Source organism: Pleurodeles waltl, chromosome 7, assembly GCF_031143425.1.
Source record: "Pleurodeles waltl isolate 20211129_DDA chromosome 7, aPleWal1.hap1.20221129, whole genome shotgun sequence".
In the NCBI taxonomy this organism is placed as follows: Eukaryota; Metazoa; Chordata; class Amphibia; order Caudata; family Salamandridae; genus Pleurodeles; species Pleurodeles waltl.
The window spans coordinates 790176081-790202129 of record NC_090446.1 but is presented as its reverse complement, the minus strand read 5'-3'; the positions used below and the strand labels follow the sequence as shown (position 1 = coordinate 790202129).

The following is a 26049-nucleotide window of genomic DNA, read 5'->3' as shown; positions in this document are numbered from 1 at the left end:
GCGAGAGGAAACATTTCCGAACCAGACGGTGGAGAGAAACCAATCTAACATGGGACTCTATGCCCATTTGCAGTATCACTGAGAGGAGTCACTCAATCTCGTGACTCAAAAAGATTCTTCGAACAGCCACACATGCCATGGAACAAGTGCCCTCAGCAGCACCTCCGACACAGTACTGAGTAAGTTGCTTCATACAAAGATGCGGACTAAAAAGATGCAAGTTGCTTAACCTTGGTAATGCTCGTTCTTCCTCACATTTAGAGTACTCCCCTAAGACAGACCGGATGCAGATGTTTTCACAGCAGTGCTCCTGTGAATGGGCAGGTTGTTCTAAGCTTCTCCTCTGTCATCCCATTCCACCCCAGAAGATAAAGAGCAGAGATACATATTATGTGGAACCTTTGCGCATCAAGGTTATTTTTTTCTTTGACCCTTTCTGCTCCTTTGAACGTGAAGCATCAATAGGAGATACCAGTATACTGATGTCTAATTTAGGACCTTTCCCCATGGTAAAAAGGAGGCCACAACTCAGGACTGGTGATTGGGAGGGCGGTAAAGTACCTGGATTAGACAGAGTATCCACCAGATAGAGCATTAACAACAATAAGTAACTTGTTCTTTTGATGGCTATTTCTAACCACAGATTCCTCACCTTTAGAATAGATTCCAAATTAGACCTCCCAAATATGGATTGTGTGTGGAGTGGGCTAAGACCAAAACCTCCTAAGGGACTGAATCTGCAAAAGGTCCTGCCCAGCGGACCTGGCTGTCAAGGATGTAGTTTTTTTCTCAAATTTGTGTGATGAAGCCAAGGTTACGGATTGACAGATGTCGATAACAGACAGTCCATGTGCCAAAATAGTGGCGGCAGCCTTGAACCAAGTGAAAGAGCTCTTAGTCACCCTGGCAGTTGATTCTTGGCCAATGCACATCAGATCCTAAATCCAGAGGATTATCAACCATTACAAAGGCCTTTTCTGCACCACCTTACCTTTCCTTGCCCCCAAGAGCCCCACAAAAGGCTGATCAAGCACCCAATGGTCTTTGGTCTGATTGATATAAAACCTTAAGGCTCATCTGAGGTCTAGCCAAGGGAGTACCTCTTCCTCTTGCAAGAGAATTTCGCACTTCTTGAAATAGAGTGGACAGGTGCTCCTCTGAAAGCCACTTTGATTTTGGTGGAAGCTGGGTCAGGTCAGAAAGGAGCAAATTATCATAGCCCTGTTGGACTATTTGAAAGACCCATTTTTCAGATGTGATGGATTGTCACAATTTGAGGCAGATGCCACAGGGGATGAGGGACTAAGGAGAACGGTGTCCCTAGTGACCTACACAACGTCTGCTTAATACCTGCTCTAATAGACTGTTTTGTATGGCACTGTATTGCAGTATTTATATAGCACCTACTACCTCTGGGTGCTAAGCAGCACAATACAACGTGTAGGGACTGTGAATGGAAGATCTTGTCTCTTTTGATCCTATGTGGGGAGTATTTCCATGACCAGCCTGAGGACCACATAGGTGCAGTTATTGTGTTATGTGATGCAGCTCATAGCAATGTGTTGCATGAAGAAATGTGAGAGCCAGAAGCAGTTTAGAATTTTCAGTATGGTGGTAGCTTTGAAGAGCTCTGCAGGTACCTCCATGGCATTTCATACTATATTGTCTTCTTTTTTGTTACTGCACAGGGTTGTCCAATACGAGATTGTGTATAGTGGTGGGTGTGGGCTGGTATGGTAGGAAGGCGAGAGAAGTGCCAATATCTGTTTGAAAGGGCATACTTATTATCATCCCATAACCAAATGTTTTTGTGAGATGTAAAAAAAGCTGTCAGATTATATATATTTAGGACCTGCAGTGATGGACTATATTAAAGTCCTCTAAATTGTCCAGAAATGTGTGACAGATCTCTTTAGTTGATCCATGCCTGTTAATTTGTGATGGCTGTCTTTTAGCTGTACAGTGCTGTTTACGCACAACTGTTATAGCAGATAAGTCTTGTGTGAATTTAAGAAGTGTAAGTTACAATTTGCTGTGTATGAATTATTCAGTATTACTGTGGGTCATATTTTATTTATGGAAGTAAATAACCATACATCATAGGTTGCAATCTGAGGGTTGCTTTTAATGGTACAACTATTTTTTGGGCTGTGGTTTGGAAGTGGGTGGTGCAATCATCTGGGGCAGTGGTTCTTAACCTTCTTTTGTCTGAAGAGCCCCACATAACAGTGAGTGTCCCCGTATTCCAGTTGATTCAGTGGGAGTCCAGGGGCTCCAGAAATGAGTCATTATTGGATTCCGGGGCCCACGCCCCAAGACGTTTGGCTTATCTGAACAGCAAAAACACAAAAATACAGAAACAAGCATCCATCAAACAAATACACAATATATTTTAATTAATTCACTTTTTTTTTTTTAAACAAAGCAAAAATGTGACTTAACTGGAAGGCTGTAACTTTTCTAAATTCAATTGTCCATACTACATTCCGTTTGATGCACCTGCACTGCTCCCATAAATCAATGTGAGGATACCAACTTAATTTTTAAACTTCAATTTAAATTTTCTTGACATCTACAGAACTTCTTATAATTTGAAATTAAACATTTTGTTTCTTTATGTAAATGTTATCAGTTAATATTTTTTAATTTTTATAAGCAGTAGGCATACCAGAGTATGCGTTGCAGACTTCCACGGGTCCTCGGACCACAGGTTAAGAACCATTGACTGATCTAGCAAATAGCCATTTTTTCAACTGTCTTTAGAAGTGTATAAGGTCCGGGGTACTTCTAATGCTGCATGGTAGTGAGTTTCAGGGATTGGCATCCTGAGCTTAGAAAACAGTCCTTCCTACAGAATTCTTAAGGTAAGGTGGTATGTTAAGTGGTGCAAGCCTGGAGCGCAGTGTTCGCTTTGGTTTGTACTGCTTGCATTTACCTTGCAGGTATAGGGGCCCTTTTCCTTTGGAAGTTGCGTGGACAATGCAGAATGCTGGGAACATTGCCCTTTTTAGCTACAGGTAGCCAATGGAGAGACTGCAGGAATGGAGTTATGCGTTCTGTTGGGTAAAATCACAGATGACTTGCAGCCCTATTTTGGATGAGTTGTATTTTTAGGGTGCACCAAGGTATTAGCTGTGCACATTGTCAAGATTAGACATAAGTATTAGGATGGCTTGCAGTTTGTTAGTGTGCAAGGTATGGGAAGATGCACTGGGGTTACTTTTAGGATGCTAACTTCTTTTGATATTGGAGGGGCTTCAAGTTCCTTAGGCCATGAGAGTGGGCTGGCAGTTTTGCCATTGCTGGCAGGTCAAAACTGTCTTTACGGTACTAAGCTTTGGATGGTTATTGTTCATGTATTTGTTTATGGCACAATGGTAGTCAAGTTCTGAATTGTACAGTTCTTCGGGGCTATCCATTTTTAAAATGACTTGGGCATCTGCATAACTGTATCAGGTGAGGTTGTGTGATTTGATTAGAATTAGTAAGGTAGATATTGAATAATAGGGGGTCTGATGGATCCCTGAGAAACGTCAGTGTTCTGTGTGAGGAGGTAATGTGAAAGTGGGTAGGTAGGCTACTTTGTCTGAGCTAAGAAGCAATCTATTTTAAATCATCTTCACAGATTCCGATATCGTGAAGTCTTTGCAGTATTGTGTGGTGTTAAACTGTGTCAAATATAGCTGATAAATCCAGAAGTAATAAGGCAACTACTTCGAATTTGTTCACTGTAAGATTTAGATCATCCAAATGGATATGATGGTTGACACTATCTCGGCCTGTTCAGAAACCGGACTGTTGGTCTGACAGTAAGTTATAATGTTAGGTACAGCTAGAGAGCTTAGTAAACACTGCTCTCAAACTTTTGGCTAAGAATGGTCCATTGGACCTGTAGTTTGCTGAATCTGATGACTTGAGGTTTTTGAGAAGAGATCTGATGTCGGAGGTTTTGAGTTAATGTGGGAGTGACTGTAGTTCCAGGGTTTTATTGAACAGGCATCTGGCTACCTCCCCTGCACTAGTTAAAGAAAGGCTATCTAGAAAGTTTTTTGCTGGTTTCGGGTTCAAAGGCGATTCTGATGGTATGCATACGATGATAATATGCAAGAAATCTTCTTGTGACACAATATTAAAGGTATGAATTGATGGGTGATTATTAGTGTCTCTTTATGTGGTACTTAGGTCACGTTTTGTCGTGGTGTTGTCTATTCTCCTTCGAGTAATTTTCAATATGTGCAATATTTTTTTGGGGCCTCCCAACACTGATAAATGAAACTGACAAATAAAGTCTTGCACCAGAGCAGCAGGTCAAGACAAGTTGGTTACATATATTCAAGACACTGATCAATCTTCACCTTCCACGTAAACTACCCACCTGAGACCCACCATTAGGTGTCACAGAACCCCCTCCCTATTCCCTACACACCATCACTCCACACACTTGAACTTCCTTGGGCAGCCCAAACCCCGTACACTAATTTCTCCCGCACACAACAAACATCCATTGCCCAGCTTCAATCTTAGGGTCTCCGCACTCGCTCACCTCTGTGCTATTTCCCTTTTTGCTAGTAGAAACCCAAGAACACCCAAAATCTTCTGATGAGGTAAGATCCGGAGTTTCCCACACTCCAGCATCAAAGTGACCTGGCTAGCAATGGGCACCCCAACATCTGCCTCCAGTCAAGCGTTTAACCCTTCCCAAAATGTGAAGATTCTGGGGCACTCAAGAAGGACCGCCCTCAAACTACAAACCCGCAGGCATGCATCATTCACCACTCTGCCAATCCTATGTAAAAGTGTCAGAGTGTAGCATCTCCTGTGGAGAATTTTGAACTGACCCAGATGAAATCTCGCCTGAAAGGCCACTTCCATAGGAAACAGCAGCACTTCCTTCCAATACTCGTCCTCCAACTCACCCACATCATGCTGTCATTTTTCCCTTAAACGTGTTAACTCCTGTGTGTTGTTCATGAGCGTCTTATAGGTAAGGGAGATTGCTTTGGCCTTCATACGGCTGTTCAGAAGTATCTCAAGGGGGTTTCTTCGATTGTGTCCTTGTCCGGGGCTATTCTTGCCTGCATGGGGTGCCTCGGCTGATAATATTTTAAGCAAAAGGTGCCATACTATTTGCATCCCACACATCCTGTAATGCAGAGAGGCCAATGAGATCCCTTTTTCTGAATCCCTGCAGGACCGATACCACCCCCAACCTCGTGCCCAGTCACGGTGGGGGCTTTAGGTGTCAACCTCTTTTCCCATCCCATTACTTTCTGGAAAGAGCTCCAAACAGCGCACACCATTTTGGAAGCAGCTGGGGCACCTGTGCTAATTCTATCACCAAAAAGGACATTGAGGCAGTCCTTGGCTTCTAGGGATTCACAATCATGTCGATACGCCTGATCTTCCAATGCCACATACAACCACTCGTTCACAATACTGTCCTGCGTGGCCTTATAACATTTGCGAAAAGCTGGCAGAGATATTTCATCATCATAAGTGGACTGCTGGAGGGTGTGGAGTGTCACAGCTGGTGGTTCATTCAACTTCCGCAAGGTCCCCAAAACAAATATTGATTTTACAAACACCCATGGTACCAGGTGGGACTGTTCTAAAAAATATATGCGAGAATCTGGGAAGGGTGAGTGAGTAGGAAGCTGGCTCTGTAAATAATATACCAAAATGAGGTACAGTGTGCACAGAGTCCAGGGGTTCAGCAGAGGTCTCACAGAGGCCAAAGTAGATAATACTAATGCTCTTTTTTGTGGTAGTGTGGTAGAGCAGCTAGGCTTATCAAGGAGTAGTGAAAAGCATTTGTTGTACACACACAGTCAAGAAATTCAATGACTAACTCCAGGCCAATTTGTTTTAAATGACAAAAATATATTTTGTTACTTTATTACTAGAACCAGAAGAACGTTGTTGCAGTTAAATGCAGTTGTAAGTAGGTATCAAGCATACGTATCAAATGTACTTTGTTTTAGCAGCTAAAACCGTACAAGTAAGTACCAATTTTCTATTTCAAAAGTTGACACTTAGTACAATTTTTCAAAGGAACCAATGCAGTCCTAGGGGAGGAAAAGTATTGGCATGCTTTGAAGGTAAGTACCTGACGTACAGTTTCAGTCTCTGGAGGTTAGGATATCCACAGGTCAAAGTTCAAGTTAACCCCAAACAAGCACTGCCAGCAACACGAGCCGGCCGGATGCAGAGGTCAAAGTTTATGTTGATTTAGAACATGATCCTATGGAGACTGAGGGGACTCAAAGATCTACTGGAAGGTAAGTACCCACGCCCTCTAGGAGCAGACCTGGGTGTTTAGAGTAGCACCAGTGGGGGCCTCAGGTCTACACCAAACACACCTTCAGCGGCACAGGGGCAGCTGGGTGCAGGGTGTGCAAACCTAAAGCTTTTCAATAGGGGGACGCCAGGGGTCACAAAAGATGGTGCAGGCTGAGTTCAGTGGGTCAGTTCCAGGAAACCAAAGGCTGGACAGGCAGGAGAGGCACCTGCTGGACGCTGCTCAACCCTCAGTTGAATTCCCCAAGGCCAGGGGGCTGTGGGTGCAGGGGTCTCCTTAGGCATTAGGAATCTTCGTCAAAAGGCGGCGGGAGGGGGTGGGGCGTTCCTATGGATCCAGACTCCAGGCGTCAACATGTTGGCCAGGAGGTCAACCCAGGACGGACTATAGGTCGGAATCGCCTTGGGACCTTCTCTGGTCCGGTGGGCCACCTGGACTCCAGGGCGGTTCTGCAGTCCTTTTGGTGAGTTTCTTCTGGACAGGGCCGCTGTCCTCAGGAGTTCATGATTGTAAGGAATTGCCTCCTTGCCATGGTTACCCCCTGACTTTTTGCCTTTGCTGATGCTATGTTTTGATTTGAAAGTGTGCTGAGGCCTGCTAACCAGGCCCCAGCACCAGTATTCTTTCCCTAACCTGTACTTTTGTTTACACAATTGGCACACCCTGGCATCCAGGTAAGTCCCTTGTAACTGGTACCCCTGGTACCAAGGGCCCTGATGCCAGGCAAGGTCTCTAAGGGCTGCAGCATATCTTATGCCACCCTGGGGACCCCTCACTCAGCACAGGCACACTGCTTGCCAGCTTGTGTGTGCTGGTGAGAACAAAACGAGTAAGTCGACATGGCACTCCCCTCAGGGTGCCATGCCAACCTCACACTGCCTATACATTATAGATAAGTCACCCCTCTAGCAGGCCTTACAGCCCTAAGGCAGGGTGCACTATACCATAGGTGAGGGCACCAGTGCATGAGCACTGTGCCCCTACAGTGTCTAAGACAAACCTTAGACATTGTAAGTGCAGGGTAGCCATAAGAGTATATGGGCTGGGAGTCTGTCAAAAACGAACTCCACAGCTCCATAATGGCTACACTGAATACTGGGAAGTTTAGTATCAAACTTCTCAGAATAAACCCACACTGATGCCAGTGTTGGATTTATTAAAAAATGCACACAGAGGGCATCTTAGAGATACCCCCTGTATTACACCCAATTGTTCAGTGCAGGACTGACTGGTCTGTGCCAGCCTGCTGCTGAGAGACGAGTGTCTGACCTCATGCGGTGAGAGCCTTTGTGCTCTCGGAGGACAGAAACAAAGCCTGCTCTGGGTGTTCACACCTCCCCCCTGCAGGAACTGTAACACCTAGCAGTGAGCTTCAAAGGCTCAAGCTTCGTGTTACAATGCCCCAGGGCACTCCAGCTAGTGGAGATGCCCGCCCCCTGGACACAGCCCCCACTTTTGGCGGCAAGTCCAGGAGAAATAATAAGAACAACAAGGAGTCGTCACTGGCCAGTCAGGACAGCCCCTAAGGTGTCCTGAGCTGAGGTGACTGACTTTTAGAAATCCTCCATCTTGTAGAAGGAGGATTCCCCCAATAGGATTAGGGATGTGACCCCCTCCCCTTGGGAGGAGGCACAAAGAGGGTGTACCCACCCTCAGGGCTAGTAGCCATTGGCTACTAACCCCCCAGACCTAAACACGCCCTTAAATTTAGTATTTGAGGGCTTCCCTGAACCTAAGAATTTAGATTCCTGAAACTACAAGAAGAAGACGACTGCTGAGCTGAAAAACCCCTGCAGAGGAAGAACAGAAGACACCAACTGCTTTGGCCCCAGTCCTACCGGCCTGTCTCCTGCCTTCCAAAGAAACCTGCTCCAGCGACGCTTTCCAAAGGACCAGCGACCTCTGAATCCTCAGAGGACTGCCCTGCTTCAAGAAAGACAAGAAACTCCCGAGGACAGCGGCCCTGCTCCAAAAGACTGCAACTTTGTTTCAAAGGAGCAGATTTAAAGACCCCTGCAACTCCCCGCAAGAAGCGGGAGACTTGCAACACTGCACCCGGCGACCCCGACTCGACTGGTGGAGAACCAACACCTCGGGGAGCACCCTCTGGCGACTCCGAGACCGTGAGTAACCAAAGTTGTCCCCCCTGAGCCCCCACAGCGACGCCTGCAGAGGGAATCCCGAGGCTCCCCCTGACCGCGACTGCCTGAACCTAAAGTCCCGACGGCTGGAAAAGACCCTGCACCCGCAGCCCCCAGCACCTGAAGGAACAGGAACTTCTGTGCAGGAGTGACCCCCAGGAGGCCCTCTCCCTTGCCCAGGTGGTGGCTACCCCGAGGAGCCCCCCCCCTTGCCTGCCTGCACCGCTGAAGAGATCCCTTGGTCTCTCATTGAAAACCCGACGCGTGTTTGCACACTGCACCCGGCCGCCCCCGCGCTGCTGAGGGTGTACTTTTTGTGTGGACTTGTGTCCCCCCCGGTGCCCTACAAAACCCCCCTGGTCTGCCCTCCGAAGACGCGGGTACTTACCTGCTGGCAGACTGGAACCGGGGCACCCCCTTCTCTCCATTGAAGCCTATGCGTTTTGGGCACCACTTTGAACTCTGCACCTGACCGGCCCTGAGCTGCTGGTGTGGTGACTTTGGGGTTGCTCTGAACCCCCAACGGTGGGCTACCTTGGACCCCAATCTTAACCCCGTAGGTGGTTTACTTACCTGCAAGAACTAACAATACTTTACCTCCCCCAGGAACTGTGAAAATTGCACTGTGTCCACTTTTAAAACAGCTTATTGTGTTTTATGTAAAAAGTATATATGCTATTGTGATTATTCAAAGTTCCTAAAGTACTTACCTGCAATACCTTTCAAATGAGATATTATATGTAGAATTTGAACCTGTGGTTCTTAAAATAAACTAAGAAAATATATTTTTCTATAACAAAACCTATTGGTCTGGAATTGTCTCCGAGTGCGTGTTCCTCATTTATTGCCTGTGTGTATGTACAACAAATGCTTAACACTACTTGATAAGCCTACTGCTCGACCACACTACCACAAAATAGAGCATTAGTATTATCTCTTTTTGCCACTATCTTACCTCTAAGGGGAACCCTTGGACTCTGTGCATACTATTCCTTACTTTGAAATAGTGCATACAGAGCCAACTTCCTACAATGATCCTCTGCTTGTCAGGCAGTCCTCTGGGGGCTTGATGAGGTCGCTGGTCCTGCAGGATGAGTCACCTTATTGGAGCAGGGGTGTTTGAAGCTGCAGACAGGCCAGTAGGTCTGGGGCAAAGTCATTTGTCACTTGGAGTCTCCACTGCTGAGTAACCATGGCTACTGTCCCTGAGGGTGGCTCAACTTTCCTGTGCCCATTTCCTTTGGGGAGGTGGGCACATTCCTAACCCTACTGGTCCCTATCCTCCAAAACAAGATGGAGGATTCTGCAAGGAGAGGGTCACTTCAACTCTGGACAACTTAGGGGTGGTACTAGCTGCAGTGGTCACGCCTCCCTGTTTTACCTAGTTTTCCCACCAGACTGCTGACAAAAGTGGGGCTTGGTCCGGGCATCTCCACTAGCTGGAGTGCCCTTGGGCATTAACAGGAGGCCTGCGCCTTTGAGGCTCACTGCTAAGTGTTACCGTTTCTGCAGGGGGGAGGTGTGAAACACCTCCAACCAAAGCAGGCTTTGTTGCTGACCCCAGAGAGCACAAAGGCTCTCACCCCATGGGGTCAGAAACGTGTCTTAGTGGCAGGCTGGAACAGACTGGTCAGCCTTCACTAAAGGTTTGGGTAAAATAAAAGGGGGGCATTTCTAGGATGCCCTCTGTGTGCACTGTACAATAAATCCAACACTGGCATCAGTGTGGGTTTATTGTGCTAAGAGGTTTGATAAACTTCCGAGCTTTCAATGAAGCCATCATGGAGCTGTGGAGTTCGTAATGACAAGCTCCCAGACCATGTACTTAATATGCGGACACTGCACTTACAATGTCTAAGAATGGACCTAGACCCTGCAGGGGAATATTGCTCATGCAGCTATGCCCTCAACTGTGGTATAGTGCACCCTGCCTTAGGGCTGTAAGGCCTGCTAGAGGATCGACTTACCTGTGCCACAGGCAGTGGTTTGTGGGCATGGCACCCTGGAAGGGGTGCTATGTTGATTTTACCTTTTTATTCCCACCAGCACACACATTTTGCAATGGCAGTGTGCATGTGCTTGGCGAGGGGTCCCTAAGGGTGGCACAATACAAGCTGCAGCCCTTAGGGACCCTCCATGGTCACAGAAACAGAGACCTTTGTAGCATTTACAAGGGACTTAGCTGCATGGCAATTGTGGAAACAATGGTACCATTTAGGGAAAGAACACTTGGGCTGGGGGCCTGGTTAACAGGATCCCAGCACACACTCAGTCAAGTTAGCATCAATATCAAGCAAAAAGTGTGTGTTGCGGGGTAGGTTTGGCCATGCCAAATGGGGCACTTTCCTACAAATTGTATTTTGCTTTTGGTATTTCACCATTACAGAGGGTGATATGTTTGGTGGACTACCATCGCTATAACCTGTATCTGACCCTGTGGCTGAGACCACTAATGAGCTAGACAGTCCTGTAATGGACATACTTGAAGTTGAGCATGGGGCACTGTAGCAATACAGTAGGCCATCATCCCTAGGAGACGCATGACTGTTCTCACCGTTGTTTGCTGATTTGGTTGAAACTGAGGTAATAGTGACTGAACAGTGTGAACTCTTGCATAATTGGGGTAGGCTAACTCGATTTGTGTGTTCAGAATGGCACCTAGATATTATTGTATCTGTAGAGATTTTAGCTGGGACTTTGAAACATTGATTGTGAATCCCAAGCTGTGAAGCAGGTCTACTGTAATCTGAGTGTACTGTTGACACATGGGTTTTGGCTTTAATAAGTTAACCATGCAGATAAGGAAACATGTATTTTTTTGTCTACGAAAACGTGCTCCACCACTGCCAAACACTCGGTGAATACCCGTTGGGCAGGTGTGACCCTGAATGGAAGGACTTCAAACTGGTAGTGTTTCCCACTCACCACAAACTTGGCATATTTTGGAAGTGCTGGGTGTATTGTTATGTGAAAATGTACATCTTTTAGATCTAGTGTAGTCATAAAGTCAACCTGTTGAAGAAGTGGAATCACATCACTTCTTCAACAGAAGAAAGCGGACAATGTGACAATGCTCTGATACAATATAATCTTTGAGTGGCCTTAAATCTATGACTGGATGCAGAGACCTACCCTTTTTGGGTATGAGGAAGTATAGCGAGTACAATCCTCGGCCTTGAAGAGGGGCGGGTTCTATAGCTTCTTTGAGGAGAGCTTGTACTTCCTGTCCGAGTAATGTTTAATGTTCTATTGAGAGCCAATGAGTGCAAGGTGGAATGCTGGGAGGTGTGGTAATGAGCTCCAGACAATAACCATGCTGGATAACATCCAACACCCACTGGTCTGACTTTATGGTTTGCCAGGTGGGTAGAAAATTGTGTATGCATTCCCTGACAGGTGTGATACAATGGGGGGGAAGGGGAGGTGAAGGAAATCAATGCTTGGTGGTACCACGTGAGGAAGCACTTTTGCCACTACCCTTGTATTGTTGCCTCAATAGGATCCCCTAAAGTAGGCTTTGGAGGGAGAGTATGAACTCAAACTGCACTGGTATGAGGTGAAGGCTTCTGGAGTGCTGTTTTTTTTTAGAACCTTCCCCGATGGCTAGACTGGTGAAAGGAGCCACTATGTGTAGGTGTTTGTAGAGCCCCCATGGACTTTGTCATTTCAGTATACTCCTTTATATTTTCTAAGGCCTCATCAACTTGGAGGCCCAGCATAAGTTCTTTATCAAAAAGGAACATAAAATATTCTGTATTTTGAAATGCGTAGACAAGGGTGGCGGAGCAGGATGCTATTATTAATGCTCCTGGCTGCAGTGTCGGCAGAATCAAAGACACAGCCTCTAGATACATTAAATGAGCTTGTCCTCTGCAACATGTTCCTGTCCCCTTTTCCCTGTGTTCATCTGGGAGTTGCTAGGTGAGCTCCTCCATCTCATCCTAGTGAGTATTTTTGTATACACCTATAGAATTGGCGATATGCCACTTGTTTGCAGACTGTGCTGCAACCCTTTTCACTGCTGACTTAATCCGCTTTCTTTCTAGATCGGCAGCAAGGTATGGCCAGAAGCCTGAGCCTGACTGGTACCATCAACAGTGGATCCCTGAAGGGAGGTGTCTAAGGGATCTTCATCAGACTGTGGCGAAGATGGTGTAGGTGGTGGAAGTGGAGGTGGCAAAGGTGGTGGAAGAGGCAAAGGACTGGAGGCTTTCTCCATTTTCTTCCCTTTGGCTGGACCAGGGACATCCAAAACCTCTTGAAAAGATATTTGCCCTTTGGAAGGTGGTGGCTATGTAGCTACAGCCTTCGCTAGAATCCGTCCAGTTTTTGGCTGGATCTGTATGTGTTGCTGCCTAGAATCAAATTTTTCGTGTAGTTTATGGAGAATAACCTCCACTGGTGTGTTGGTGGTCTTTTTGGGTGTGCCGATGGTCTTTTTGGGTGTGCTGATGGCCTTTTTGGGCGTTGACCTGTTTTGGCCCCAAACTGGAGGGTATGGTGTCTGAGCAGGTCTCTCAGTGCCGACCATGGCCTACAGGCAGTGGTCATCCAAAGGCCTCTTGTTCTGGAGAAATTTGTGGTTTGTAACGTTCAACCTGAAGCTGAGGGGCAGGGGGTTCAGTACCCACTGCAAGAGTCTCCAGATTGATATCTGTGATTTCAAACTTTGAGTCTGATTCTGAACTATCCTTGACTGAAAATGCCTCCTCTTCTGCAAGCGAAGCCTGTGGATGTTTCTCATCACTGACGTCTTGATGCCCAAAAAGGTAGAGTGTTTTCGGTGGACTTCCCCCTGCATTCCAGGCCTGTCTGCTCGACAGTCTGAGCATCTTCTTCGAGCAGAATTGGCAACAGTCCTCGCAATCTGCCTCCCGACAGACACAGGTTATAGTCCTCATGGGAGTCAGCCCGTGAGAATTTGGAGTGACAATGCAGGCATGAAATGGGCTCTGTTCCATTACGAGGAGGGCATTGTATGGAGATCCTGCAGGAGTATGAAGGCCCATGAAGGGTAAGGCCCTCTGGGGGGGTCCCACAGAGTCTAGTCGACTCAGTCAGTTCTATCTTGATTCATAGATGAGGAAAACACAATAGATAACAATACCGTGAGTAGTTTTGGAGCCAAAAGGGAGATCCACAAACAGTCTCAACCTGGAGCGTAAGAACATACATCCAAACCAGATTGAGAAGAGAAAACAATCTAACAATGGAGTTGATGCGCTTTATCACCGAGAAGGGGGAGTCACTCTACCATGTGACTTGGAAGACTTTCTTCTAAGAAAAACAACCTGCACACATCCAGACTACACTAGATGGCAAAAGTATGCAGAGCATGTGTATCTACAGCCACACATGCCTTGAACAAAGTGCTTTCTCACTACTTCACCTTAGTCTTCCCTGGGAGGCATGGTGGCTCCAAGAAGTCCAGCACTTGTAGATTGCACTTGGCACACCCACAAGTAAGGGACCCACCACAAGCTCATATACCATCTCTTTCGACAATGAAACACCCATCAGCCAGTTAAAAAGAGGAAATACCTCGGGCAGCTCTCTCCAGAGTGCAGTTTCTTCTAAGGTGTGTTCAACTGGCCCTCAGTACCATCACGCACCAAGGTTACATGGCCTGTGCCTCTTGCTGTTCATCCCTTGGAATAGTAACCATAAATGTACATTCAGATAGACTTCCTATTAAAACCGTGGAGGTGAGAAAGGTAAGTAGCACAACACTACACTACATGTAGTGAATTAACAAGGTGAATTGATATCCATCTTAATTTTTTAACAGTAATTGGTGCTCAACAAAACAAAAACACCCTGCTAACTCAGGTTTGGCCTATGGGGCGGTAGATACCAGAAAACCAAACAGAAATACAAACATTTTAGGCACTACATAAGCAGAGTCTGCAACTGTTGTCAATAATGTATTGAAAAGAGTATATTACAAAAACCAGCAGATGTCTGAGATGCTGGAAAACATTTTTTATTATAATTTTTGTTGGAACTATCTACCCATAGTAACAATCTAGTACCAATCTAAAAACAACAACAAAAAGGTATATTATCGTTAAGTTGAAGTTAGCCCTTTTTCTTGTGCCCAAAAGAAAACTCAGAAAATATTGCTGAATTCTTAGGATGATTTTTAGGATTGTGCTAGCATCTTCTGTAATGCTGAAATCGCTTCTAATAATGGTTATGAAATTTCCGCCCGACGTGAAGTGGTTAAATTGAACTCAACAAATCTCAAGCATCCTTTCGAAATCAGGTAGAATGCCGGTAGTCTAATGGTTTTATCTGAATAAGTAGTTCACACTCACCCTACCATTATCCTTGGCATAGTTGGGGGCTGGCTTTGGGTTGTAAACACCTCTAGCAGATAAATACTACACTGGCTTCAGATCCCTCACACCACACACTCATCTTCAAATAAGTAAGCAGCATGAGGTATGAAGCCTTTTACTTGATACTAATATTACAACTTTAGGGCGCAAGGGCCAGCCATTCCGGTCCATCACGGCAGCAGCAACATCAAAAATCAAAAATCTCAAGACTTCAAACATTTGATCACTTCTGAAGGTGCAGGAAGAACAGGAAAAACGTCACTAAGAAAGGTTTAGTACCAGGTATCAAAGAAACTGTTTACAGAATAAGAATCTCAAGACCCTTTGGTAAAGAAGCAAGATATACCAGAGTAAATCTTAGATCTAGAAGCAGACAAAAAATAGCTTAATGGAAACCCATACTAGCTGCCAAAACGGACACTATCCACAAACTAATGTCAGTCTAAAATCAGATTAACAATGTTAAAACCAACACTGCCTAAACATCAACCTTTCAGCTCCAAATGAGGAATTACAAGCAGAAGAAAACATTATTTGCCTGCAATCATAGTTCTTTTCTAAGCGAATCCTCATTAAAGTCATAAGCACTTGAATTTAAGACAGTAAAGCAATCTACTGCATGTTTCGCCATAAAAAAAATAATTCATAAGGTCTTTCCGAAATTTACTGGGAAAATTACAGGTGTGCAGTGTTCACCGCTATATAAAGGAGTTAGCCCATGTTTTGGATTTTACTAGAGTCTTAACAATCGACTCAGGCGAGTACCCACCCACAGTATAACAAAATGGTTTCTTACCTGTAAATGTTTTGGAGCTTGAAGAATTTTCTGGATTCACAGGCGGTACATTATTCTGCCATCTGGTGGTTGGGTCCAGAATGTTCCCTTTGTAGCCACAGTCCTTCTCTTTACAGTTTTTTCCCCAGTTTGCTGGGAATAGACGAATCGGCCATTTGATGCCTTATCCAGCTTCCTGTGACAAATTGCCCTGTCCAGGTGCTCTTCTCATGGTTGCCATCTCCTTTGCTCTCATCTTCTAGGGGAGGTGGGTGGGTCCCTTGTGAATCCAGAATATTCTTCAAGCTGCAAAACGAACATTACAGGTAAGAAACCATTTCATTTTGCAGCATACATCTTTTCTGGATTATTTGTTGTGCAGTGATTTTGTAGCTTTTTTTTATTTATTTTTTTATCCTTGTGGTAGTTGGGAAGAAGACGGGTTTGAATTAGTAAATAGATGTTTAAGTACTTCCTGTTCCACTTAAGCTTCCATGTTCATCAGAATATCTAAACAGTAAGGTTTTGTGAACGTATGAACTGATGCAAATGTCCTGTAAGGCAATGTTTTCTAAGAAAGCTGTAGCTGTCCCTTTTTTTTTTTTTAATGACGAATCTGCTTTTGGCGTGTCACTGAGTTGTATTCTTGCAATAGCGTGATATGTTCAAATGGTTTGTGAAATCCATTTGGCAATAGTTCCTTCAGTCAGTGGTTTGCAGAGATTGATGTCTGCAAACGAGACAAAAAGTGACTTTTTCCTAATTGTCTTTGTTCTTTCTACATAGCACAATTGATATTCTTGCATCCAGTGTGTGCAGCACCCTCACCACTTTACTAAAAGGGTCTTGGACTAAAGCTTGGAATTGGAATAGTTTAATTAATATGAAATTGTGAAATGATCTTTGGAAGGCAATGAGGGTTTTAAACATAAGCATCTTCAATAAAACCTGGTTTAGAGGTTCAAAAGGCTTTGCCATGAGTTGTGCTAGAACCAGATTAAGATTACAGGTTGGTGCTGGTACCTATCTGGGTGGTGCTATTCACTTTGCTCCTTCAGGGAGGCATTTTATGACTGGTGATTTAAAGAAGCTTCTTCCTCTAAGACCCCTTGTGTATGCCACAGTTGCCGCCAGATGAACTTTCAATTAGATATAAGTGAAATTGCAGTCTGGAGATGTGCAAGGATTTTTAAGAACTGCCACATCCGTACTGACATGGTGTAATGATCATGATGTTTTACACCACCTTGAGATCTTTCCCATTACGCCATGTAACATTTTCTGGTTGCTGACTTCCTTGCCTCTCTTAGCAATGCCATTGCCTTTTCTGGCAATTTCAGATGACCAAATTCTATGTCTTCAGGAGCCATGCTGCCAGCTTTAGAGAGTGATTACGGATGAAGCACCCTGCCCCCTTGCACTGACAGCAGGACTTGTTTGGTAATTTTTTTATATTTCCCTGAGACATTTGCATTAGGTCAGAGTACCATGTTTGTCTTGCCCACTGTGGAGCAATAAGTATTAACTTCATCTTGTTGCGCTTGTATTTGTTGATTACTCAGTTTAACAGGGATACTGGGAGAAAAGCATAGGCGGATTTCCCTGACCAGTTTACCGAAAGGGCATTCCCCAGAGACTGATGATCGGGGTGCCTAGACACAAAATACTGGCATTTTGCATTTGTCTTTGTTGAGAATAGGTCTACTTCCGGTGTGCCACACTAATTGAAGACATGTTTTAGTATTGATTGATTTAATTCCCACTCATGAGTGGATGAAGCTTGTCTGGTTAATTTGTCCGCTTGAACATAGTCTGTCTGTGGTAGGTGAATCACTGTTAAATGCATTTTCCTCCGTTGCGTCCAATTCTGGATTTCCAGCGCTTGTTTTGACAGATCAAAGGTTTGTGTTACTCTCCGTCTGTTGATATAAAACATTGCTATGGTATTGTCTGTTTGGATCAGAATAGATTTTCCCACAAATACTTCTGAAAAGTTTTAAGTCTAGGAATTTTGATATGTTGTAATGCTTCTTATTCTTTCGTAACACCTCTAACCTACAGAGTGCCCCATATGCACAGCCCAACCCAAACCATATGTATAGTGTCTGTAATGATGGTCATTGTTGGAGCTGGATCCATGAATGGTCTTCCCTCTGTTAAATGTGTTCTGTTCCACCATGCTATCTCTTCATGTATTTTTTGTGTGACAACCACTAGATCCTCTCAACTCCCCGTAGCTTGTGAACATTGTGTTTGTAGCCATTTCTGGATTGGTCTCATGTGAAGCCTTGCATGTGGTATAAGAGGTATAAAAGAAGCTATCTTTCCTAGTTTCTTTCCTACAGTGCTGTCAGTCTGTCCCTTCTGGTAGCAGTGAGTTTCTTGTAGAATGGATGGGATTATATTTTCGCATGGATAAGCTTTTGCTTTTACTGTGTGGATTCTTGCTCCTAGAAATACCTTTTCCTCTTCTGGCTCTGTGGAAGATTTTTTGTAGTTATTGAAAATCCTAGTTTGTGATGTGTATCTACCACCTCTTGTACATCTGTTTAGTATTTTCTTTCCGGGTTTGCTCTTATAAGCCATTCGTCTTGGTATGGATAGACACTTGTATTCCTTGTCTTCTCAAATATGCTGCCACTGCTGCGAAGTATTTTGTGAAAACTCTTAGTGCTGATTTTACGCCGAAAGCTAGCACTTTGAATTGGTAATGTTTTTTGTTCACCACAAGTAATAGATATTTAGTGATGGTGAGTCACTGGAATGTGCAATTTTGGTACCTTTGCAATTTTTAATTTTTGTGTTTTGATGAATTGCTGGTGAACCTTAGCTCCCATCTGGTTTTAGAATTCAGAACTATGTTGAGAAGTTTGTCAGGTTGATCTCTTTTTGGGGAACTTCCCCTATTGCAAAAGGAGGCAATAGAAGAGGTTGGTGGGTCGCTTGTGAATCCAGAAAATACTTCAAGCTGCAAAACTGCCATTACAGATAAGAAACCATTTCATTTTTCAGTGTGCATCTTTTCTGGATTATTTGTTGTGCAGTGATTTTGTAGCTTTTTTTTTATCCTTGTGGTAGTTGGGAAGAAGATGGGTTTGAATTAGTAAATAGATGTTTAAGTACTTCCTGTTGCAATAACTCCCATTTCTTTGATTTGTCTCAAGGTTTCGTCCCACAGGTGTTGTGCGTGAGATGTTTAGGTGCTTTGTGCAGTCACTTTGAAGAGGAAGTAGCTCCTCCCTTGAGTGGCTGAGCTAGTCCACATGTTCATCTGGAAAAGGACTGTGTTGCTAGTGGCTGGAACTGTCATTATTGAGACAACTGTCAGGGAAGTTCTTTCAATGTCTGCTTGCCTTCGATCAGTGATTTTCTCTGCACTGATGCAGTTACAGGTGTTTTTCACTCTGTGGTCAGGATCCACTTCCCCCCCTTAATGACTAGTGTAGGAAGTTGGCTCTGTATGCACTATTTCAAAGTAAGGAATAGTATGCACAGAGTCCAAGGGTTCCCCTTAGAGGTAAGATAGTGGCAAAAAGAGATAATACTAATGCTCTATTTTGTGGTAGTGTGGTCGAGCAGTAGGCTTATCAAAGGAGTAGTGTTAAGCATTTGTTGTACATACACACAGGCAATAAATGAGGAACACACACTCAGAGACAAATCCAGCCAATAGGTTTTGTTATAGAAAAATATCTTTTCTTAGTTTATTTTAAGAACCACAGGTTCAAATTCTACATGTAATATCTCATTTGAAAGGTATTGCAGGTAAGTACTTTAGGAACTTTGAATCATTACATTAGCATGTATACTTTTTACATAAAACACAATAAGCTGTTTTTAAAGTGGACACAGTGCAATTTTCACAGTTCCTGGGGGAGGTAAGTTTTTGTTCGTTTTGTCAGGTAAGTAAATCACTTACAAGTCTCAGGTTTGGGTCCAAGGTAGCCCACCGTTGGGGGTTCAGAGCAACCCCAAAGTTACCACACCAGCAGCTCAGGGCCGGTCAGGTGCAGAGGTCAAAGAGGTGCCCAAAACGCATAGGCTGCAATGGAGAGAAGGGGGTGCCCCGGTTCCGGTCTGCCAGCAGGTAAGTACCCGCGTCTTCGGAGGGCAGACCAGGGGGGTTTTGTAGGGCACCGGGGGGGACACGAGTCCACACAGAAAGTACACCCTCAGCAGCGCGGGGGCGGCCGGGTGCAGTGTGCAAACACGCGTCGGGTTTTCAATGTTGTTCAATGAGAGATCAAGGGATCTCTTCAGCGTCGCAGGCAGGCAAGGGGGGGGCTCCTCGGGGTAGCCACCACCTGGGCAAGGGAGAGGGCCTCCTGGGGGTCACTCCTGCACAGGAGTTCCGTTCCTTTCGGTGCTGGGGGCTGCGGGTGCAGGGTCTTTTCCAGCCGTCGGGAAATTGAGTTCAGGCAGTCGCGGTCAGGGGGAGCCTGGGGATTCCCTCTGCAGGCATCGCTGTGGGGGCTCAGGGGGGACAACTTTGGTTACTCACAGTCTTGGAGTCGCCGGAGGGTCCTCCCTGAGGTGTTGGTTCTCCACCAGTCGAGTCGGGGTCGCCGGGTGCAGTGTTGCAAGTTTCACGCTTCTTGTGGGGAGTTGCAGGGGTCTTTAAATCTGCCACTTGAAACAAAGTTGCAGTTCTTTTGGAGCAGTGCCGCTGTCCTCGGGAGTTTCTTGGTCTCTTGGAAGTAGGGCAGTCCTCTGAGGATTCAGAGGTCGCTGGTCCTGGAGAAAGCGTCGCTGGAGCAGGGTTCTTTAGAAGGCAGGAGACAGGCCGGTAGGACTGGGGCCAAAGCAGTTGGTGTCTTCTTTCTTCTTCTGCAGGGGTTTTCAGCTCAGCAGTCTTCTTCTTCGGTAAGTTGCAGGAATCTAAATTCTTAGGTTCAGGGGAGCCCTTAAATACTAAATTTAAGGGCGTGTTTAGGTCTGGGGGGTTAGTAGACAATGGCTACTAGCCCTGAGGGTGGGTACACCCTCTTTGTGCCTCCTCCCAAGGGGAGGGGGTCACATCCCTAATCCTATTGGGGAATCCTCCATCTGCAAGATGGAGGATTTCTAAAAGTTAGAGTCACTTCAGCTCAGGACACCTTGGGGCTGTCCTGACTGGCCAGTGACGACTCCTTGGTTTTTCTCATTATTTTCTCCGGCCTTGCCGCCAAAAGTGGGGGCCGTGGCCAGAGGGGGCGGGCAACTCCACTAGCTGGAGTGTCCTGCGGTGCTGGAACAAAGGGGTGAGCCTTTGAGGCTCACCGCCAGGTGTTACAGCTCCTGCCTGGGGGAGGTGTTAGCATCTCCACCCAGTGCAGGCTTTGTTACTGGCCTCAGAGTGACAAAGGCACTCTCCCCATGGGGCCAGCAACATGTCTCGGTTGTGGCAGGCTGCTGGAACCAGTCAGCCTACACTGAACAATTGGGTAAAATACAGGGGGCATCTCTAAGATGCTCTCTGTGTGCGTTTTTTAATAAATCCAACACTGGCATCAGTGTGGGTTTATTATTCTGAGAAGTTTGATACTAAACTTCCCAGTATTCAGTGTAGCCATTATGGAGCTGTGGAGTTCGTTTTTGACAGACTCCCAGCCCATATACTCTTATGGCTACCCTGCACTTAAAAGGTCTAAGGTTTTGCTTAGACACTGTAGGGGCATAGTGCTCATGCACATATGCCCTCACCTGTGGTATAGTGCACCCTGCCTTAGGGCTGTAAGGCCTACTAGAGGGGTGACTTACCTATGCCACAGGCAGTGGGAGGTTGGCATGGCACCCTGAGGGGAGTGCCATGTCGACTTAGTCATTTTCTCCCCACCAGCACACACAAGCTGGCAAGCAGTGTGTCTGTGCTGAGTGAGGGGTCCCTAGGGTGGCATAAGACATGCTGCAGCCCTTAGAGACCTTCCCTGGCATCAGGGCCCTTGGTACCAGGGGTACCAGTTACAAGGGACTTACCTAGGTGCCAGGGTTGTGCCAATTGTGGAAACAATGGTACATTTTAGGTGAAAGAACACTGGTGCTGGGGCCTGGTTAGCAGGGTCCCAGCACACTTCTCAGTCAAGTCAGCATCAGTATCAGGCAAAAAGTGGGGGGTAACTGCAACAGGGAGCCATTTCTTTACAACTAGCCTTCTCAGTCAAACTGAGAGCACTCCACTTTAGCACTGTTTCCTGTTGGTTAACGTGCTACCCATATGTCTTTAGAAGCTTGTTCTGATGAGAATTAAGGCAACTTTGGTTTCCCAGCTTGAAACATTGCATCAATTTATTATAGTTTTTAAACTGTATTTGTCTGATGTATTCACACATTATGATTATTGATGCAAACATGCAAAAGAAGCATTTGTGCTGTATTTTTTTTATTTTTATACCCACATTTTTTCACTGCACATGCGCTGCCAACTTTCTGCAGCACCTTTGTGTTTACCACCATGTCACAGACGTCTGGAGCCCTGCACCACTAGGCTCTACGGAGCAGGGTACTAACGGGGGGAAGGTAGGGTCCCTTGAACTCATACAACATCGAAAATTGATGTTTTCTTCTGTTTTTTAACATGAATGACTACAGCTAATTTAGTAACAAATCAAAAAGCATTTGTAATAATAAAGCTAACAGAGTTTTGCACGTTCTACTAATTGAACTTGGCTTAAGTATGGAAGAGTTACAGGAAAAGCAAATTATTTTGGTAGTATACTAATATAAATAATACATTTTACTTAAATAGAAAATTGGTGTGGCCTTACCTTTATGGAGTTATCCCTTAATCCACTGATAATTTTTTCATCATCATACTGTAAACAGTAGACGCCTTTACTATTTTCAGAACGGCACTGGATTCGCTGCAGGTTATGCCTCCCACATCTCCAGTTTGATTCTATAGTCTAACAAGAAAACCAGGACACAGCTTTGGAAGGCACAATCCAATATTATATACAATAACATCAAATTAATCACAGATTATATTATTTGTTAAATGACTGTTCAGTAGCAGAATTGGTTATTTTCTACATTCAGCACTCAATGAGCCTGTAAAGTCTAGCAAATGTTAAACCTATGGTGAACGTTATATTTGGGTGTGAGATATAAAACTACATCATTCTAATTCTTCTAGGAACCAAATGTAGGCCAAAAAAGAAGCATACAGTTTGTGCTGCTATGCTTTATGGACAAAATCGTCAGACCTCAGGTAAAGACACTTCCATAAACTATTTGAATATCTGCATATTAAGCAGATTTCATACATCTTATCATGGGAGCTGATTCGACATTACTTATCAGACGTTTTTGGGCTGCATAACTTTGGCAGAGGAAGACAGAACGCACCTAAGCACCAACAGAGGTATCAAAAGAAGTCATAAGCATTTTGCAGATGAAGTTTAATTTTTTTTTTTTTTTTTAATTCAGGCAGTAGTATGGTCAACGCACAGCTAAAGCCCATCATGAAATCATACATATGTGCAGATTAAGATGAAGTAACATGGCATAAATTGGCAAAGAAAGAGAGTCAGATGTGAACTGCAACATCTCTGCTGAATTTCACAGGAACTCCTCCACAATCATGGCTAAATCTTAACGTAGAGACAAGCCAGTAATATGTGCAGCAATATGTGCAGCAATATGGGCCATGAGAAAGGCGGCACGAGTAGCAGTACAAACAAGGGAAGCAAGACTCCACGTGAGTGCGGAGGACACTGTAGAACAGTGGACGAGCGGATATGTTCCTGGCTTTGGTCTGTGACACTTGTGTCAGACATATGGTGGGGGAGGAGCTTTGGTCAGACTTAAAAACAAGGCTGCATAAGCTGCTACAGTGAGGTAGGCCTCAACAAGAAAAGCCAGGGTGAAATAGATAAACTCATGTTTTGCCACAGAGAGGAAAGCCAGCATATCAACACATCCAAAAGAGGACAGGACTGAGGAAAGACTACAGGCACTTGTACTAAAAGGATAGCCATCCTGTAAAGCACAATAACCTAAATGTACTTCCTCTGGCCTGCAGCAAATTGAACAGCAGAAACAAGCAGGCAAAGATCTGCATATTTGACTGGCTGGCAGTAGCACTGAGTGACAAAAGAAATCTTGTAGGCACTTACAGCCCTTGGAAATCAGACTAAAGTTCAAAGAATAATAAAAGCAGAACACTGAGATCCACCAAAAGAGTCAAGCAGATCATGGACCACTGGATAAAAGGTATTGGATCAGCTTATCAGCAAGACTTGAGCGCTTTGCAAAACATCTATTCTATTTAGGTACATTCTAAGGTAATGATGTGCATTTTAGTTTTCAGGTAGGTATGAAAGAGTGTCAAACTGGAGGAGTTGAAAACTGATGTACTAGATGAAGACATGGCAGGACTCTGCATGTACGTAATGTGCTTGCGAGAATGAACGAAATTATCACAATGATGAAGTATGCTCACAGAAGAGAAATCGTATTGTCACGGACTTGCCTGGAAAAAAATAATCATGAAACTGTTACTTGAAGCCTGGAATTAACATGTAAATGTCAAGACATATCCTCTGAACCAACAGATGCTCAGTAACCCATGGCTTAGCATCCAAGTGGCTGAATTGATGCCCCAATTTAAAAGAACAATTTTCTGGACTTCATGAAGCAGGTGCAGACAATGAGGAGGTACTAGGAAGGTGTAGCGATCACCTATTGTCAGTACATAAATCAATTAAATCCTCAACAATGCAATTGCAGCTTAAAGATTGTAAGAGAGTAATTAAAGATAAAAAGGTAATAGGGAATCTTTCCAAATTACTTGGGAACCAGAAGAGGCATAGCAGGTGTTCATTACTAAAAGCAAACTCTTGGTTGCAGTTGGGACAACTTGAAAAATGTGCTCAAGCTACAAAATGGTGTGCATGTGTTTAAGAGGTACCACCATGTCTACTTTAAAATTTTCTCCTCCTACATTAGAACCCCCAGGGGGCGTATTCTCTATCTCGGGCACTCCTCTGATGTGTACGCAGCATCTTGATTGGTCACCTTTTCTTCAGCTTTTGCTCTATGACTTTTCCCATGCTCTCTCAAAACAGCTCTGAACCAACAGGAGGAAAATAATCTAAACGGAGGTCAGGAGGAATTGTGGGCTTACTGAAGGCACCATAAAAAGTTATACTGACTCCACCCAACAGGGTGTCACCAAGATGGCAGACTAATGCAGAGTATGTGAACTTAAGAAGGATTTAAACGACAAAGTTACATTATGTTCCACTGCAGCAGTTAGAAGTTTGTTGTCTAAGCTGGGTCCATCAGTGTCTCATCTACCACTTGGAGTTGCAGAATGTAATAGAGGGAACAGTGATTCATTCCTATCAACAAGGGAGGACAGTAGAGTAGAAGCAACCCTGGGTGGACCTACTCCAGTGTTTTGGAAAAGCCACTAAAGCACCAAAAGCAAACTAGCTTAACTAGAATCAACTACTGGTTCCAGGAAATCTAATTATATCTCAAATGAAAGACTAGGGCTTCAACTACTTTAGCAACATAGTCCCAGGGTATAAAGTTACTAAGGGATCCTCAACAGATCTGCACGTTGTATTTTACTCCCTACTAACAGGGCCCGATTCTTGTACCAGCAGCCCACCTCACACCAAAGAAGCTATTTGTGTTCCTGCACTCAGAGGTGGAGAAATATACTTTAGAGGTACTGAACACTAGAGCAAACAGCAAAACTCTAGCCATTCAACTACATTTCTAAGTTTGACATCACTAGTTTTGTTCATATAGCAAGCATATTTCCGACTAGGATGAAAGTACATATTCAGACGATTGGAAAGTCTGAAAGAGCTCTGAATGCAGGCTGGCTCATGCCCCCAATAATTCCAGTGGGAAAATTGTATTAGTACAGGTGCCAGACTCCCATCTTGATCTTAATGCAAAACCATTTTCATTCCAAAGAGTTTGGCAGCTAATTATAGCCTTATAAAGCTTGGACTGTGAGAGCTAAGGACAATCTACTTGCACTGAAATGGTGGGTAGCAAAGGAGAATGATAATACCGCCTTGCAACTGCTTGAAAGAAAAAGGAATGAGTATGTTAACGGGGGGAACGGGTAGGGGGGAAGGGGGCAGATTACATATGCTTTAAACAGCAACAATTTGCATGCCACCCTTGGTAAACCCTCCAATTAAATTAGTTTCTGTGTTATGCTAAACACCAATGTGCCAATCAGGTTATTGAAGCAGAACTGTTCACAGGGTACTAAAGACATTGAAGCATGGCGAGCGTACTCCATTCCTGTGTGGCCCTAACACTTTCAATCAGATGACACTGCAGCTTCCATAGTTTACCTTTCCACAGACACGTTCTCCTCTTAGCCCACTACCATTATATGGGCCATTATGTAGCTAGTGGACATGATTGTGAGAGCCCTGTCTGCTTGTGGGCGGAGGGTTGGGAAGATTAATCAAATACCAACATGAGTGCTGTACTCCCATCATTACTAAGATTGGATGTATGAGGTTCTCTCAGACTAAACTGATT

The 26049-nt window shown here is 44.6% G+C and overlaps 1 protein-coding gene across 4 annotated transcripts in view; it reads right to left on the bottom strand.

The window, feature by feature from the left end:
- FBXW11 (F-box and WD repeat domain containing 11) overlaps positions 1–26049 on the bottom strand; it is a 486480-nt gene that overhangs the window by 288906 nt on the left and 171525 nt on the right. For all 4 annotated transcript variants that reach the window (XM_069199326.1, XM_069199329.1, XM_069199328.1 and 1 more), the window contains one exon: positions 22299–22436. In XM_069199326.1, the coding sequence (XP_069055427.1) occupies positions 22299–22436 (138 nt within the window). The remainder of the gene's footprint in view (positions 1–22298; positions 22437–26049) is intronic.